The sequence below is a fragment of the Megalobrama amblycephala genome, linkage group LG16, assembly GCF_018812025.1.
Source record: "Megalobrama amblycephala isolate DHTTF-2021 linkage group LG16, ASM1881202v1, whole genome shotgun sequence".
NCBI classification, from domain to species: Eukaryota; Metazoa; Chordata; class Actinopteri; order Cypriniformes; family Xenocyprididae; genus Megalobrama; species Megalobrama amblycephala.
The window spans coordinates 23,577,859-23,593,536 of record NC_063059.1 but is presented as its reverse complement, the minus strand read 5'-3'; the positions used below and the strand labels follow the sequence as shown (position 1 = coordinate 23,593,536).

The following is a 15,678-nucleotide window of genomic DNA, read 5'->3' as shown; positions in this document are numbered from 1 at the left end:
TGAAGCTGAGTGAACTGTCCCTTTAATTACAAGAAATAACTGACGGAGGAAACGAGCACAAACTATGCTGTTCCTGTGCCTGTATGAGAGCGCAATTCAATACAACTTAGAATAGATAGTCGCTGTATACAGCGGTGCAAACCCTCACAAACGGCTTCCTTCTCCTGTGCCAAAAATTTCATCATTCACGAGCATCATGAGCGCACGCCCCCGTCCCTGCCCTTCTGCTGCTCGTCACCCTCAGCTTCAGCGCACTTAAGAGGTTTATAGCTACCCAACCGAGAACGCGCACAGAGAACAGCTTATCCACTAACCCCCCGGAATAACCTCCCAGAACAAACGAGGGTTTCAACGCAAATATCAAAGGCAAGTACAGATACTTACTGAATATTGTAATTTAAATGTTAAACTATACGCCAGTGCTGAGATTTACTGTGTCAAGATGTGTCAGGTTGTGATTACTTGGTTGAATCTGATACATTGCCATTTAATTTGTACTATTAAAAAACACTGAAAACTTTGCTTCGTTAATGAAACTTTTAATTTAATTCGTGATGACGAAAACTGAACTGAAAACTTTAAGACTCATAAAACCAAGTAGACATGACAGACACCGTAAATGTATTGGATGTAAGCACACATATTATTACATAGTGAAGAAAACACTGTTTACATTGTGTTTAAGGAATATTTCAGTATATCTAAAACTATTGTCATGGCTTTTTCTTTGCACAAATCTTGGTGACTGTAAAAGCCCTTAATTATTATACTTAAACAAGGTTTTAGTCATCCATGTATATACCAAAAACGAAGCAATTTTAATTAAACTGATTAAAAATAAAAAAAATATTAAATAAACTGATAAATTACCACTATCTAAACACCATGGTGGGTGTGGACTGAAGTCTCAGATATGTTAAAGCAATGACACCATGTGGTTTACTAGGGAATTCCTGGAATTGGCTGATCTGGAGGACTAACAGTGTTTAACCGTTACATAATAGGAGTGTGTTAGTGTAACTGGTCCAAGTGATTTTCTGAAGGTCACGAGGACGGATGTCATAATGTAAGAGATATACATTAGGTGATGTTTCTGCTCACCTTTGACAGAACACTCGGCTTTTATACATTCAACATATAGGCCTATATTTGTCTTTCTTTTAACAAATATGTTTTCACAGTAGCGTCACACACCAATAAATCTCAGCAAGAAGCTGTGAACAGTCTAAATGGTAAAAACATATGGCTCTCATAGAGAAACAATAACACAAATGTGCTTGTTTTAATGCACACAGTGCCAGCAATGGCGTAATTAGCTTAAGTCTGCTGGGTGAAGCAAAAATAACCACTTTGATGCTGTCCTTTCCTTTCCCTGTCTGTGGTCTGGATACATTTGCAGTCGCATGAACTGGTCGAAGCTTACCCTCAGACAGGAACTTACTTACTTATATATATATTTACTACAAGTAAACAATACAACTATGCTGTTAGCCTGTTGCATTCAGTGGAGGGAAGATTTCCAAAGGTTGTGCAATCTTCACACTACATTCAAATGTTGAATACAATAGTATATGTCAGTGTGAATGTAATTTAATGGCTGGAGTTCAAAGGAGAATCTCATTCTCTACTACCAGTAATGTCCAGGGGCAGTCGAAATATACTCATAAAGGCATGCATGCAAACAACGTCTTTGCAATTATATCTCAGTAAAAAATCCAATAAATCCTTGTAACACGTTTTGGATTTCAGAGGGGTTGTAATTTATAGTTAAGTAACTGCAAAGACTAGAGAGAAAAAATATATAAATCACTGCTCAGGGGAGAAGAAAAACAGAGTTATTTTCTTTCTTGTTCAAATTGCTCTGTAAATATATGTGTTTTTCTCTGTGTGTGTGTGTGTGTGTGTGTGTGTGTTGTAATTCTACAATACACTCTTGACTTTCACAGGTTGTAAATCTTTCTTCTCCTTTTTTGTTCCTCAGATCTGCTGTTGTGATGATACATTCCAGGAGCTGCTGAAGAGTTTACATAAAGGACGTCCCGTCCAGGTTCCATTTGGAGATTTAAAAGTGAAATAAAGGCGACCGACCAATCAAAACGTATGAATGAGCTAATATCAGACTGAGGACTAGTTTCCTCTTCATTTCTGCTACAAATATCATCACAGCACAGACGTTTGACACCGAATACTGGGAAACAGAATGCCAGCCAAGACGCCCATGTACTTAAAGACATCTACACCAAAGCGAGGCAAGAAGTTGAAAATACGGGACGTTCTATCAGGCGACATGATTAGCCCGCCGCTGGGTGATGTGCGTCACAGTGCCCATGTCGGGCCTGAGGGAGAGGGGGACATGTTTGGCGATGTGGGATTCTTGCAAGGCAAACTTGACATGCTTCCTGCCCTCAATCAAGCGCCCAGCTCTCGTTCTCACAGCATGGACAGAAGAATGGATGAGATCTTCGATGTGAACGCCAAGAGCCACATTTACCATCGCAGTCATAATTCTCATCACAATTCTCTCCTCAAAACCACAATCTCTATGCCGGTGTTTATCGCGCCAGTGCAACCTCCTCCTAAACCCCCCCGTCTGCATTTAGACGAGCAGTCGTCTCCTGTTCATCAGCAGCAGAATCACCATCACAGTCCACAGCAACAGCGCTCCATGTCTGTGTGTGAGGAAGGGATCGGGAAATGCAGGGATCCCTGCCGTGACCTCACTCTCTCCGCCTCGATCCCAGCCCTGCCGCATCTGGTGCCTTCCACGGGCTCCTTATCCGAGGCTTCCTCGGATGACTCCATGTCGGAAGGCTGTGGCCCGCTGGATCCAAAACGAGGCTTGAGTCTGGACTCTGATGCAGGGCTCAGTAATGAGGACCTGCGGAGCGAACACTGTGAGTCTCCGGCTATCTCACCCAGCATGTCACGCTCAGAGTCCCTAATGGGTTTGGACCTGGACCTGGGACCGTCCATTTTGGATGATGTTCTTAGCATCATGGACCGTTATAAAAGTGTGGAAGAGAGACATGAGATATAATGGGATGCCCTTCAGATACTGTGATATAGGTCAGCTCACCCATGCCATCTTATTATGCCTGTTTTAGAGGACAATGAAAGAATTGGGATTCTGGTTGTGCCGCAGATGCTGCAGAGTTATGGCACATTTTTAACCACATGCAATTATCACAAATAGGCAATAATCGTTAATTGCTGTCATTTTTTAAAATGCAATGATCAGTCGATCAGTTCATTTACGTAAGGTGATCAGGTGATAACACAACAGTGTTCATGGATAACATTACAAGAGCGGTGTTTTCCTGGGTTTTGGTCTTTCTGAACTAACTGGATATGTTAAATATTTAAGCACTAACAATTTGTTGATTTTCATATTTGCTGTTACTTATTAAGCTATGTTTTTCAGGGAAAGGAATTGAGATTTTGGCTATATAGTACATTTTTCTTGAAAATGTCATAAAGTTTAACACCATTTTGAGGAAGGTATCATTTTTAGCCAATTTAGGAGCATATTATTAAGGAATGGCCCAAAATGCATTTTTTTTAATTTACTTCCATATGAGTAAATATTATGCAGATAGATAAAACATTGTATTCTGTCTAGCCTGTGACCTAAGATACTTATTTTCCCTGCCTATGAGTACAAAGGAAATCACTTTGTAAATGTCTATCTTTGTTGGGGTATAATGTTACAGTTTATTTTATTGCATTGTAATATATGAAATAAAAATGTTCATGTAAATAAAATATTATATAAATATATGCCTCTGGTGTTTAATTAAAAAAAAAAAATTCTTTCTTTCTTTCTTTCTTTCTTTCTTTCTTTCTTTCTTTCTTTCTTTCTTTCTTTCTTTCTTTTTTGTATTTGATCTTTTCTTGTATTTATTCTTGTATTAATGTTTATTAAATATTCTATGGTCAAAATATTAATTATTTAATAACACAAATGATTTATTATTTTATTTATTATGATTTATTTATTAAATTACTATTATTATTATTATTATTTATAAATTTTAAACTTTGTATTTATTCTTGTATTAATGTTTATTAAATATTCTATGGTCAAAATATTAATTATTTAATAACAAATGATTTATTATTTTATTTATTATGATTTATTTATTAAATAACTATTATTGTTATTATTATTATTATTATTTATAATTGTTAAACTTCTTGTATTTATTCTTGTATTAATGTTTATTAAATATTCTATGGTCAAAATATTAATTATTTAATAACACAAATGATTTATTATTTTATTTATTATGATTTATTTATTAAATTACTATTATTGTTATTATTATTATTTATAAATTTTAAACTTGTATTTATTCTTGTATTAATGTTTATTAAATATTCTATGATCAAAATATTAATTATTTAATAACAAATGATTTATTATTTTATTTATTATGATTTATTTATTAAATAACTATTATTGTTGTTATTATTATTATTTATAATTTTTAAACTTGTATTTATTCTTGTATTAATGTTTATTAAATATTCTATGATCAAAATATTAATTATTTAATAACAAATGATTTATTATTTTATTTATTATGATTTATTTATTAAACTAACTATTATTGTTATTATTATTATTATTATTATTTAAACATTTTTAAACTTTTCTTGTATTTATTCTTGTATTAAGGTTTATTAAATATTCTATGGTCAAAATATTAATTATTTAATAACACAAATGATTTATTATTTTATTTATTATGATTCATTTATTAAATACTATTATTGTTATTATTATTATTATTATTATTTATAATTTTTAAACATTTACACTCAACTAAATAAATGATCATAGTAAAGTACAACTGGTCAGGCAGAACAGTATGTTTTTATTATTATTATTTATAATTTTTAAACTTCTTGTATTTATTCTTGTATTAATGTTTATTAAATATTCTATGGTCAAAATATTAATTATTTAATAACAAATGATTTATTATTTTATTTATTATGATTTATTTATTAAATACCTATTATTGTTATTATTATTGTTATTTATAATTTTTAAACTTATTGTATTTATTTTTGTATTAATGTTTAATTATTAATATTAGTTATTATATTAATTATTTAATAACAAATGATTTATTATTTTATTTATTATGATTTATTTATTAAATAACTATTATTGTTATTATTATTATTATTATTATTATTATTATTTATAATTTTTAAACTTCTTGTATTTATTATTGTATTAATGTTTATTAAATATTCTATGGTCAAAATATTAATTATTTAATAACACAAATGATTTATTATTTTATTTATTATGATTCATTTATTAAATTACTATTATTATTGTTATTATTATTATTATTATTATTTATAATTTTTAAACATTTACACTCAACTAAATAAATGATCATAGTAAAGTACAACTGGTCGAGCAGAACATTATTTTTCTAGTGAAAGTTTATTCCGGACTCCTTTTCGATTATTTGGGTCTAACCCCATGATTCTAAATGTACTTCCTCCAAAAACTTGAATTGACATGCGTATAATCCAATGAGATGAGAGCCTGGGGAGGGGTTTCAAGCGAACAACCAATCACAGAAGCAAAATACCTTACGCGTTTTAATTGCGACAGCTTTTCGAGCTACTAACTCGATAGAAGTCTTTTGTGTAATGCACGCATAACAGTTCTATAAATATATATATCATTGTGTGGAATTATTGAAAACTGACCACAAGAAACACCCAGTGCTGTAAAGCTACCAGCAAACATGAAGTGAGTAAAACTGTCCAATTTCAATATATGGACTACTGCTGCAAATTTCCAAAACCGTTGTTTATTTACCAGAAATTTTCTGCACTAATGCCCATTTCATCCCTTTAGGCTGAATATCGATGGGTTATTAGTCTACTTTCCGTATGACTACATTTATCCCGAACAATACTCGTACATGCTTGAGCTGAAGAGGACGCTGGATGCAAAGGTATATTATGTCTTATATATAACACATTAACATCATGGGTAGTTGACATGGCATTTCATGCACTGTTACATGCTATACGTAATCTAAAACTAGATTAAACTGCATTTTCTTTTACTTTATACATAACTATTTCTTTTCGAATTATCATACATGCAATTTTTGTAATCTTATAGTAATTGAGAGACTACATGAGATATTTGTACACAACAGGGGCATTTAAATGACCTAGTGAAAGTTAAAAGTAATTTAAAAACCTAAAGACATTTGTTTTTCCCTTCTATTATGTGTGCAAAGGGTCATGGAGTTCTCGAGATGCCCTCAGGAACGGGAAAAACAATTTCTCTTCTTTCCCTCATTGTTGCTTACCAGAAGGTGAGTGATTTCTGAATGACTGTGTTATACAATCTGAAACTTCACTATAATGACAGTATGATAACTGTGAACATATCTTAATTTATATTTTTACCTATTGCAGGCTTACCCTTTAGAAGTCACAAAGCTCGTCTACTGCTCTCGCACTGTGCCTGAGATAGAAAAGGTGCCTGACATTTTATACATGTTTATAACCCATTGCATAAAAAAAGTTAATCATATTTTAATTGCTTTTCAAATATACTTTTCATCAGTTAATCATATATGTCTTTTCTTGCATCTTCTCTTCTCCTGCCAGGTTGTGGAAGAGCTAAGAAAACTAATGGACTATTACACAAAGCAAACAGGAGCAAAAAACGACTTCCTCGCACTGGCACTTTCTTCACGGAAAAACCTGTGCATTCATCCTGAGGTAGAAGCTGCTAAATGAGCAGATTTGTGTGTTGTTTCAGTAAAATTTGTGTGCAGGTGAACTCATTGAAGGTGGAAGTGAATGTGTGATTACAGGTGAGCTCTCTGCGTTTTGGAAAAGAAGTCGATGGAAAGTGTCACAGTTTGACAGCATCGTATATTCGAGCGCAGCATCACAGTAACCCGAGTCAACCTGTCTGCCAGTTCTATGAGGTATGAAGCATTTCTCAAGTATATGCTGTAGCATTTGGCGTTTATTTTATTTTTTTACTTTACAGTCCTGGCACAGTTTGTGTCATTTAGTCATAAATCACTCAGTTTTAGGTCTGATTACAGTATATTTGATTTTATTCTAGTGTATAAAATAAACAAGTCCATGTAAATAAAATGTACATGAATGTTTTTTTAAATACAATTTTTTATAAAAAAATATTTTAAATATTTTAAAATAATAAATATATTTTTTAAACTAATATTATTATTTAAAATATTTTTCCCAAATTGTAATTTGAACTGTATATAACTGTCTTTAATTACTTTTATATTTAAATTAAAATAGCAGTTTTTTTTTTTTATCTTGTAATGAAAGTAAAATATTTAAATAACACTATAAAAATAACAATATTACAATCAATTTCCTGCATGCAGGAATTTGACACAGTTGGCAGACAAGTGCCCATTCCCCCTGGTATATATAACTTGGATGATCTGAAGGACTTTGGGCGTAGAAAGGGCTGGTGTCCGTACTTCCTGGCACGTTACGCAGTAAGTACTTGCTAGATTTAGTATGATGCTAGATTTAGTATGATGTTTTTTGTGCATGTAGTTGATTGTTGTTGCTTTCATATGTTTCTTCATTCAGATTCTGCACGCAAACATAGTAGTATACAGCTACCATTACTTACTAGATCCAAAAATTGCAGACCAGGTCTCAAAAGAGCTCGCAAAGAAATCTGTAGTCGTGTTCGACGAGGCTCACAACATCGGTGAGTAGCAAGTTGCAGGGCTTGTCACTGTCATCCATATCATGCAGACAGATCATGGTTTATTTAAGCTGATATTGTTCCCTATAGATAATGTGTGTATTGATTCCATGAGCGTCAACATTACCAGGAGGACTCTGGATCGCTGCCAGACTAATGTGGAAACCCTGCAAAACACCATTAGCAGGTGTGACAATATAGCGGGAGAGTGAATTAATGAGTATCTTATTTATTACTACTTAGATAATGTCTTTAATTTCCTGCATTCTGCCTGTGTTCTTTTAAAGAATTAAGGAAACAGATGCTGCCAAACTTCGAGAAGAATACAGGAGATTAGTTGAGGGTCTTAAAGAAGCAAATGTTGCCCGAGAAACTGACATATATCTGTCCAATCCAGTTTTGCCAGATGAAATCCTCCAAGGTCAGTTCTTACTATCTATAATGCTGTCTTTTGTGAAATGTTTTGCTTTAAATTTCTAAAAAATACCATATTATGGTTTATAAAGTAAAGACATTAATCCATTTTTAAGTGTGGCTTAAGTGTCCAGATTTGTTTGACATATGTGACTCTCACTACAGAGGCTGTTCCTGGCAGCATCCGCACCGCAGAGCACTTTGTAGGCTTTATGAAGCGCTTCCTCGAGTACCTGAAGGCACGTTTGCGGATCCATCATGTGGTGCAGGAGAGTGCTCCTCAGTTCCTCAAAGACATCTTCGAGAAAGTCTGCATTGACCGCAAACCCCTGAGGTGAGAAAAAGAAACAGTCCGTTCCTTCTGCCACTCCATACTGGAGATACTGATGGTCATTATTAAGCAATGAAGCCATATATTCACCCCAGCTTAAATGTATATTTAATCCACTTCCAGATTTTGTGCTGAGAGGCTGCGCTCACTGCTGAGGACACTGGAGATTGCAGACATCGCTGACTTCTCAGCCATTACCCTGATCTCACACTTTGCCACACTTGTCAGCACCTACAGCAAAGGTAAGAAAGCCTCGTCCTGCCCTCCTGCCACCACAATGGTGGTCATATCTACCTTTGTTTCGCAAATTTACATGGCCTGGAATCCAGTTATTCCAATCAATTAGAAATTTAGCTTGATATTTCCCAACACAGATTTCGCAACATGTTCAAGTTGTTTACGGATACACCGCATTGACCAACAAAAAAATCTGCTTGGTTTGAAAGCGACTTCTGTGTGAACTGTGCCTCATCCATTGCTGCACTATTGACAGTGTTGGGGAGTTACTTCGAAAAGTAATGTGTTACAATATTGCGTTACTCCCATAAAAAGTAACGGTTACTAAGTTAAGGAAAGTAATGCGTTACATTACTTTTGTGTTACTTTTTCTCACCTGGGCTGGACTTGCTTGTTTTTTTCTCACCTGGGCCGGACTAGCTTGTTTTTGTTTTATAAGAAAAGTTCTTTTTTTGGGCAAATGTTAAGGCCCTTTTCACACCAAAATTGGTGAATAAGCCTCAGGCTGAAGGAAATGCAAATTCATACATGTACAGTAGAGGGCGCAGCTCAAACAAACCTTTCAGCTGTGCTGCAGTTCTGGATTGCAGAAGAATAGGATGTAGGAGAAGAAAGTTTAACACTTACTTCACCGACTTGTGGCTGAATGTGTGATTGCAAAGGGGATTACTGAATGCTGTGGTGATGTATTTTGAAGTTTTGACTGTTGAACAATAAATAATAAAAAAACCACTTCACCAATAAAAACAAAAAATCTAAAGTCATATTTGCTTATGGTTTAACTGATTCATCGAAGGTCAAGTACATTTGTCAATTAAGTGAGATTAAATGCATAAACAGGGTACCCGCGGGGTCTTAAAAGCATTGAAAAAGTCTTAAATTTGATAATCTAAAATTAAGGCCTTAATAGCCTTGAATTTGGTATACAAAGTCTTGGATTTCGTTACAAAGGTCTTATTTTTATTTTTTTTTATTTTTTAACTTTTCCTAGGATTAAGTTCATACCGTAACAAAATGAACTGTTACTAGTGTAGGCTAATTAAAAATGCATGCAGCGTAATGTTGAGTGCACCTCGCGCTCCACGTCATAGCAGTAAGCGCGAAAGCTCGCGCACCCGTTACTATGGTTACTAGGCAAGTGAGGTAAATTACTAGAGATGAGCCGGATACTCGGCTGAAACGAGTATCCGGTACGGATAAAGCACTTCTGCCGAGTACGAGTATTATACGAGTAATACGAGTCAATATCTGTGCTCGGATTGAATGAAAATCATCATTGGGTAGCTGATTGTGTCAGCGTTCTGTGATAGTCTAGTCCAGTGGTCTCAAACTGCCGGCCCGCAACTGATCTCAAAAATAAAACATAATCCGGCCCGCTAAATTATTATTATTATTATTATAATTATTATTCTCTAGTACGCGTCACATACGCGGCCGCGCCGTCATTCTCCTTCTTTTCAATGCGCTTTCGCTCCCGTGGCGTCTGTCGTTGCTATGCAACCATGAGCCGCGCTCTCAACCGCGTCGCTTCTATTATGAGCGCGCTTGCCTAAATTACAGTAAAAGCACTCGACTTTAAGTCACGAGCGTCGTTTTAAATCACCGAAACGCGTCCGATGCTACCATGTCAAGAAACAGAAGAGTGTACAAATGTATTTAAGGGTTGTATTTGTTCTGTACAGTGTTGTTCAGTGCAAGATTTTAATTTTATTTAAGCTAGCATGAAGTAAAGGAAAACAGCCTACTTCCACTAAATGTTAAAAACTAATAACAATGAGAGATTTTTATTTTTTGGCAAAATAAAGTTGATATATATAGCTTCAGTTTTTTTGTTTATTTCTGACCCCTCCATGGCATCTATGAGTGTTGCTGGTTTTGTTCCTAAATTACTAATTTTTTTTATTCCATGCACCTTGTAGGATGTGAGAAGTTGCACCAGACTATTGCAATTAATAGTATTATATTAGTAGTATTATATTAGTATATTAGTAGTATTACATCAATTACATCATAGTATTAGCCTATATAATTATATTACACTCTGTAACAATGAGAGAGACACTGCTGTTTACATTTAGTAGGCCTATGGTAAATAAAATATTTATAGTAGGTATAAAAATATATGCCGAATTAATTATTTTCTAGGGTTCAAAATTTATACAGATTTGACATTTTCCCCTCATACTTCTGTCAGAATGGGTATGAAGTTGGCATTGAATTTCATTTAAAATGGTATTAAAAAGGTCTTAAAAAGCCTTGAATTTCATTTGGAGGATCCTGGGGGTACCCTGATCAAATATATTTGTATTATTTAATATATTTAATTATTGGAGGTTTGCGAATCTTCAGTATACTGAATCATCTTGAATTATCATCGCACAACGCCTCGGCATTTTTTCTCAACTTGGGGACAGAAGAGCTATCAGTCAATGAATGGGAAAGCAAAGTAACTTGCATTACTTATTTTAAAAAGTAACTCAGATATTTTGTTTTAAATTTAAAAGTAATGTGTTACTTTACTAGTTACTTGAAAAAAGTAATCTGATTACATAAACTCAAATTACTTGTAATGCGTTACCCCCAACACTGACTATTGACAATAGACAATGGACCTTACCCAAGAAATTTTCTGGAACTGTGACCAATAATATCTCAAACTCCCCTCAATCTACTAATGATTTCCTTGAAAAATGTGTTCTTATGAGTAATCGTTCTCTTTTAGGCTTCACCATCATCATTGAGCCCTTTGAAGATAAAACGCCAACAATAGCGAATCCTGTTCTTCACTTCAGGTGCATTAATTCTGCTCTGATACAATTTGTCATTTCTATTAAATGTCTCTTCATTTCAGTTTATTAGCAATATCACTAATTTTTTCTTTCTCTGCAGTTGTATGGACCCCTCTATCGCCATAAAGCCAGTGTTTGGGCGCTTTCAGTCAGTCATCATCACGTCTGGGGTAAGCTGCGCTCCTCAATCCATATGCCCCTATCTTTGCATGAATATTAGATTACATACGCCCTGCCGACTAATCTCTTCATTATAATCCCACTGTAACACTCATGCCATCTGTGTAAGACACACTTCACTTTCACCTTAAAATGTGTAGGCTGCATTTGAAATGGGTTTGCTTTAGCTGGCTAAATTGGTTTAAAGGGCACCTTTCATCAAACATCTGTTGTTGCAAAACACATGTATTACTACATCTTCTGAAGTTATTTATTTTAGAAGCTTCACCTTTTTTGTGTTAGCAACTTTTGGATTTAAGATAATTTTTTTATTCTCCCTTGAAATAGACACTCTCTCCTCTGGACATCTACCCACGCATCCTTGATTTTCGCCCAGTCACTGTGGCATCCTTCACCATGACACTGGCACGAACCTGCCTGTGCCCTCTTGTGAGTTATGACTGTGGCAATGCCACCAAACTGTTTAAGTGTAGTTTACCATTTAGAGAAAGCAATTATGCAGATATTTGCATATTTAATTGAAAGTTTGTGTGTCTTTTAAAGGTGCCCAAGAATGCTTTTTCACAAGATGTAATATAAGGTGTCCCCTGAATGTGTCTGTGAAGTTTCAGCTCAAAATACCCCATAGATTTTTTTAAATTAATTTTTTATTTTGGGGCATCATTAACTATGCACTGATTTTTTCAGCACGCCGCCCCTTTAATTCGCGTGCTCCCTGCCACACGAGCTCTCAATTATATTACAGCACATTTACAAAGTTCACACAGCTAATATAACCCTCAAATGGATCTTTACAAGATGTTCGTCATGCATGCTTCGAATTATGTGAGTAAAGTGTTTATTTTGATGTTTATATTTGATTCTCTATGAGTTTGAGGATGTGCTCTGTGGCTAACGGCTAATGCTACACTGTTGGAGAGATTTATAAAGAATGAAGTTGTTTATGAATTATACAGACTGCAAGTGTATAAAAATGAAAATAGCGACGGCTCTTGTCTCCGTGAATTCAGTAAGAAACGATGGTAACTTTAACCTCATTTAACAGTACATTAGCAACATGCTAACGAAACATTTAGAAAGACAATTTACAAATATCACTAAAAATATCATGTTATCATGGATCATGTCAGTTATTATTGCTCCATCTGCCATTTTTCGCTGTTGTTCTTGGCTTACCTAGTCTGTTGATTCACTTGTGCAGATCCAGACGTTACTGGCTGCCCTTGTCTAATGCCTTTCATAATGTTGGGAACATGGGCTGGCATATGCAAATATTGGGGCGTATACCCCGACTGTTACGTAACAGTCGGTGTTATGTTGAGATCTGCGTGTTTTCCGGAAGTCTTTTAAACAAATGAGATTTACATAAGAAAGAGAAAGCAATGGAGTTTGAAACTCAATGTATGTCTTTTCCATGTACTGAACTCTTGTTATTCAACTATGCCAAGGATAAATTCAAATTTTGAATCTAGGGCACCTTTAAAGACAAACTTGTACAATATTCGAAGGTCCCCGCCATATAAGCCAGATATTTCCTGTGTTTCTATTGCAATTATGTCTATATATTAAATTGATCAACTGCAATTCATTTCTCGATTACACAAGTTACTTGTTGTATTTGCGATTTTTACAATTTTAATTTATAGTTAGATTGTTTTAAAATATTAATAATAATTTATTAATTTAAATACTTTTAAGTCATCCTCTGGCCTCCCTGTTAAGATCCACTGCATTAAGCAGAATTAGGAGTTTTTGCTAGAAAATGTTGTTTTTCCATCTTTTTTAGATCGTTGGCCGAGGGAATGATCAGGTAGCGATGACCTCCAAGTTTGAGACCAGAGAAGATTTTGGTAAGTTGTTTTGTGAATTTTGTTCTTGAAATTGGCTTTATTTTGGAGTGCAGTTGAAAGATAACCATTTTGTTTATACATTCAATAGCTGTGATCCGGAACTATGGAAACTTGCTGCTGGAAATGTCCGCCATTGTCCCTGACGGAATTGTGGCATTCTTCACAAGTTACATGTACATGGAGAACATTGTGGCCTCTTGGTATGAACAGGTATGAAGAAGCAACTTGATTCCTTCTCGGATCATTTAAAGTGCTGTTATTATAATCGTAACAAATTCTCTTGCTGGATTTGTAGGGAATCCTTGAGAACATCCAAAGGAACAAGCTCATTTTCATAGAGACCCAGGATGCAGCCGAGACTAGCATGGCCCTGGAGAAGTATCAGGAGGTCAATAAACATTGGCTTTTTAATGCTCCCTAATCCTATTCCCTTAATCGTGTTGTGTAATGTTGACTTTATTTCAAGTGTCCTGTATTAATGTAATCACTTTTGTTTATCTTTCACTTTCAGGCCTGTGAGAACGGCAGAGGAGCAATTCTGCTCTCAGTGGCAAGAGGGAAAGTGTCAGAGGGGATTGACTTTGGTGGATACTTCTTGTTAATCAGCAAATTCTTAAAAAAACAATGAAGTATAAACTTTTGTTGATCAGTTTTTCTTCTTAACCCCCAGTTCATCATTTTGGACGTGCCGTTATCATGTTTGGAGTTCCGTATGTTTACACCCAGAGCCGAATTCTCAAGGTTTGCAGAGCTCCAAGATCATGGTTTCTAATACATTCTTGAACTAATAAAAAACCTTGACCTGTTTGCTTGAATCAGGCACGGTTGGAATACCTCAGAGATCAGTTTCAAATCCGGGAAAATGACTTCCTGACGTTTGATGCGATGCGCCATGCGGCTCAGTGTGTGGGTAGGGCCATCCGGGGCAAAACAGACTATGGCCTGATGATCTTTGCAGATAAAGTAAGTAAACTGTTGCATGAAAAAGTAGCATGAACTTTTTTGTTATTTACCCTTTATGGCAGTGGCTCCCAACCATGTTCCTGGAGGCCCCCCAACACTGCACATTTTGCATGTTTTTCTTTTGTCTGACACACCCATTTCAGGTCTTGGAGTCTCTGCTAATAAGCTGATGACTTGAATCAGGTGTGTTTGGTTAGGGAGACATGCAAAATGTGCAGTGTTGGGGGGCCTCCAGGAATGTGGTTGGGAACCAGTGTTCTATGGCATGAATTTGTATTTTTTGGGGAAAAAAAAAATTTCACCCCTTTTTTTTAAAAGCTTGGTAGACTCTGATAATAAAATATATATCCATCATAAAATGTGTCCCCCCCAAAACGGTAGTTTGTTGCCTGAGGGCAACACCATGCAATAGAGGGTTAATTGTTATTTTTCCCTCAGCGTTATGCACGAGCAGATAAGCGAGGAAAGCTGCCCCGCTGGATCCAGGAACACCTCACAGATGGAAGCCTAAATCTGACCATTGACGAGACGGTGCAGTTATCTAAACACTTTCTGCGACAGATGGCCCAGCCCTTCAGACGGGTAAGGTCAACGCATGGGTGACCATGATCATCCGTTCAATGATCTAAAGCTTAGTGGGTTTCATTCAGTAAGTTTGTACTTATTTTCTTTCTAAATGTAATCATATGTACGCAAAAAGTGAGAACGTCAAGATAAGTTGGCAGGAATGAGTTTGTGAGGTGTATATTATTCTCATTTATCTTGAATTAAGAGTCTTTGTGTGGTTTTTGTGTGGCAGGAGGATCAGTTGGGTTTGTCTCTGCTGACCCTGGAACAATTGCAGTCTGAGGACATGCTCCAGAAAATTGCTCAGATTGCGCATCAAGCCTGAGGTCTCACAGCGGAAAGAAACAAAATTAAGCAAATGTGTATATATATGTTTTTTATGATGCTTTAATACAGTGTTTTCTACAACAATTCCAGAAGCATGAATAAATGCTGTTCTTTAACCAGTGTCGTTCTGTACTGTTTGAAGTGAAACATGTGGTCTCAAAAATAGCTGTAGAGGGCACACAAACGCACTAAATCACAACTGTAGATCACTACGTTTGACGGAGACTACTGGAAGACACCAGGGGCCTCATTTATAAAACGGATTTG

The 15,678-nt window shown here is 35.4% G+C and overlaps 2 protein-coding genes across 2 annotated transcripts; both read left to right on the top strand.

Moving 5' to 3' along the window:
- The first annotated feature begins 1,982 nt into the window (after positions 1-1,982).
- On the top strand, positions 1,983-3,759 carry zgc:154093 (uncharacterized protein LOC777623 homolog). The gene has a single exon (XM_048161711.1). The coding sequence runs from the start codon at positions 2,201-2,203 to the stop codon at positions 3,035-3,037; it is 837 nt and encodes a 278-aa protein (XP_048017668.1). The 5' UTR covers positions 1,983-2,200; the 3' UTR covers positions 3,038-3,759.
- A 1,863-nt stretch (positions 3,760-5,622) lies between these two features.
- On the top strand, positions 5,623-15,527 carry ercc2 (excision repair cross-complementation group 2). The gene is made up of 23 exons (XM_048160973.1): positions 5,623-5,779; positions 5,888-5,987; positions 6,282-6,359; positions 6,463-6,525; positions 6,658-6,771; positions 6,867-6,983; positions 7,419-7,535; positions 7,633-7,756; positions 7,844-7,940; positions 8,041-8,174; positions 8,333-8,501; positions 8,622-8,740; positions 11,458-11,527; positions 11,625-11,694; positions 12,032-12,133; positions 13,491-13,554; positions 13,643-13,764; positions 13,850-13,942; positions 14,066-14,138; positions 14,225-14,295; positions 14,374-14,517; positions 14,956-15,099; positions 15,317-15,527. Exons 1-23 carry the CDS (start codon positions 5,775-5,777, stop codon positions 15,407-15,409), a joined length of 2,283 nt encoding a protein of 760 aa, XP_048016930.1. The 5' UTR covers positions 5,623-5,774; the 3' UTR covers positions 15,410-15,527.
- The last annotated feature ends 151 nt before the right edge of the window (positions 15,528-15,678 follow it).

What these genes read in the sequence shown, in the direction of transcription:
- zgc:154093 (XM_048161711.1), top strand. Translation starts at nt 2,201, where the DNA reads ATGCCAGCCAAGACGCCCATGTACTTAAAGACATCTACACCAAAGCGA.
- ercc2 (XM_048160973.1), top strand. An exon ending in TGTCAGCACCTACAGCAAAG is followed by an intron (nt 8,741 to 11,457) that starts GTAAGAAAGCCT and finishes GTTCTCTTTTAG; the next exon opens with GCTTCACCATCATCATTGAG. An exon ending in GAACCTGCCTGTGCCCTCTT is followed by an intron (nt 12,134 to 13,490) that starts GTGAGTTATGAC and finishes CATCTTTTTTAG; the next exon opens with ATCGTTGGCCGAGGGAATGA.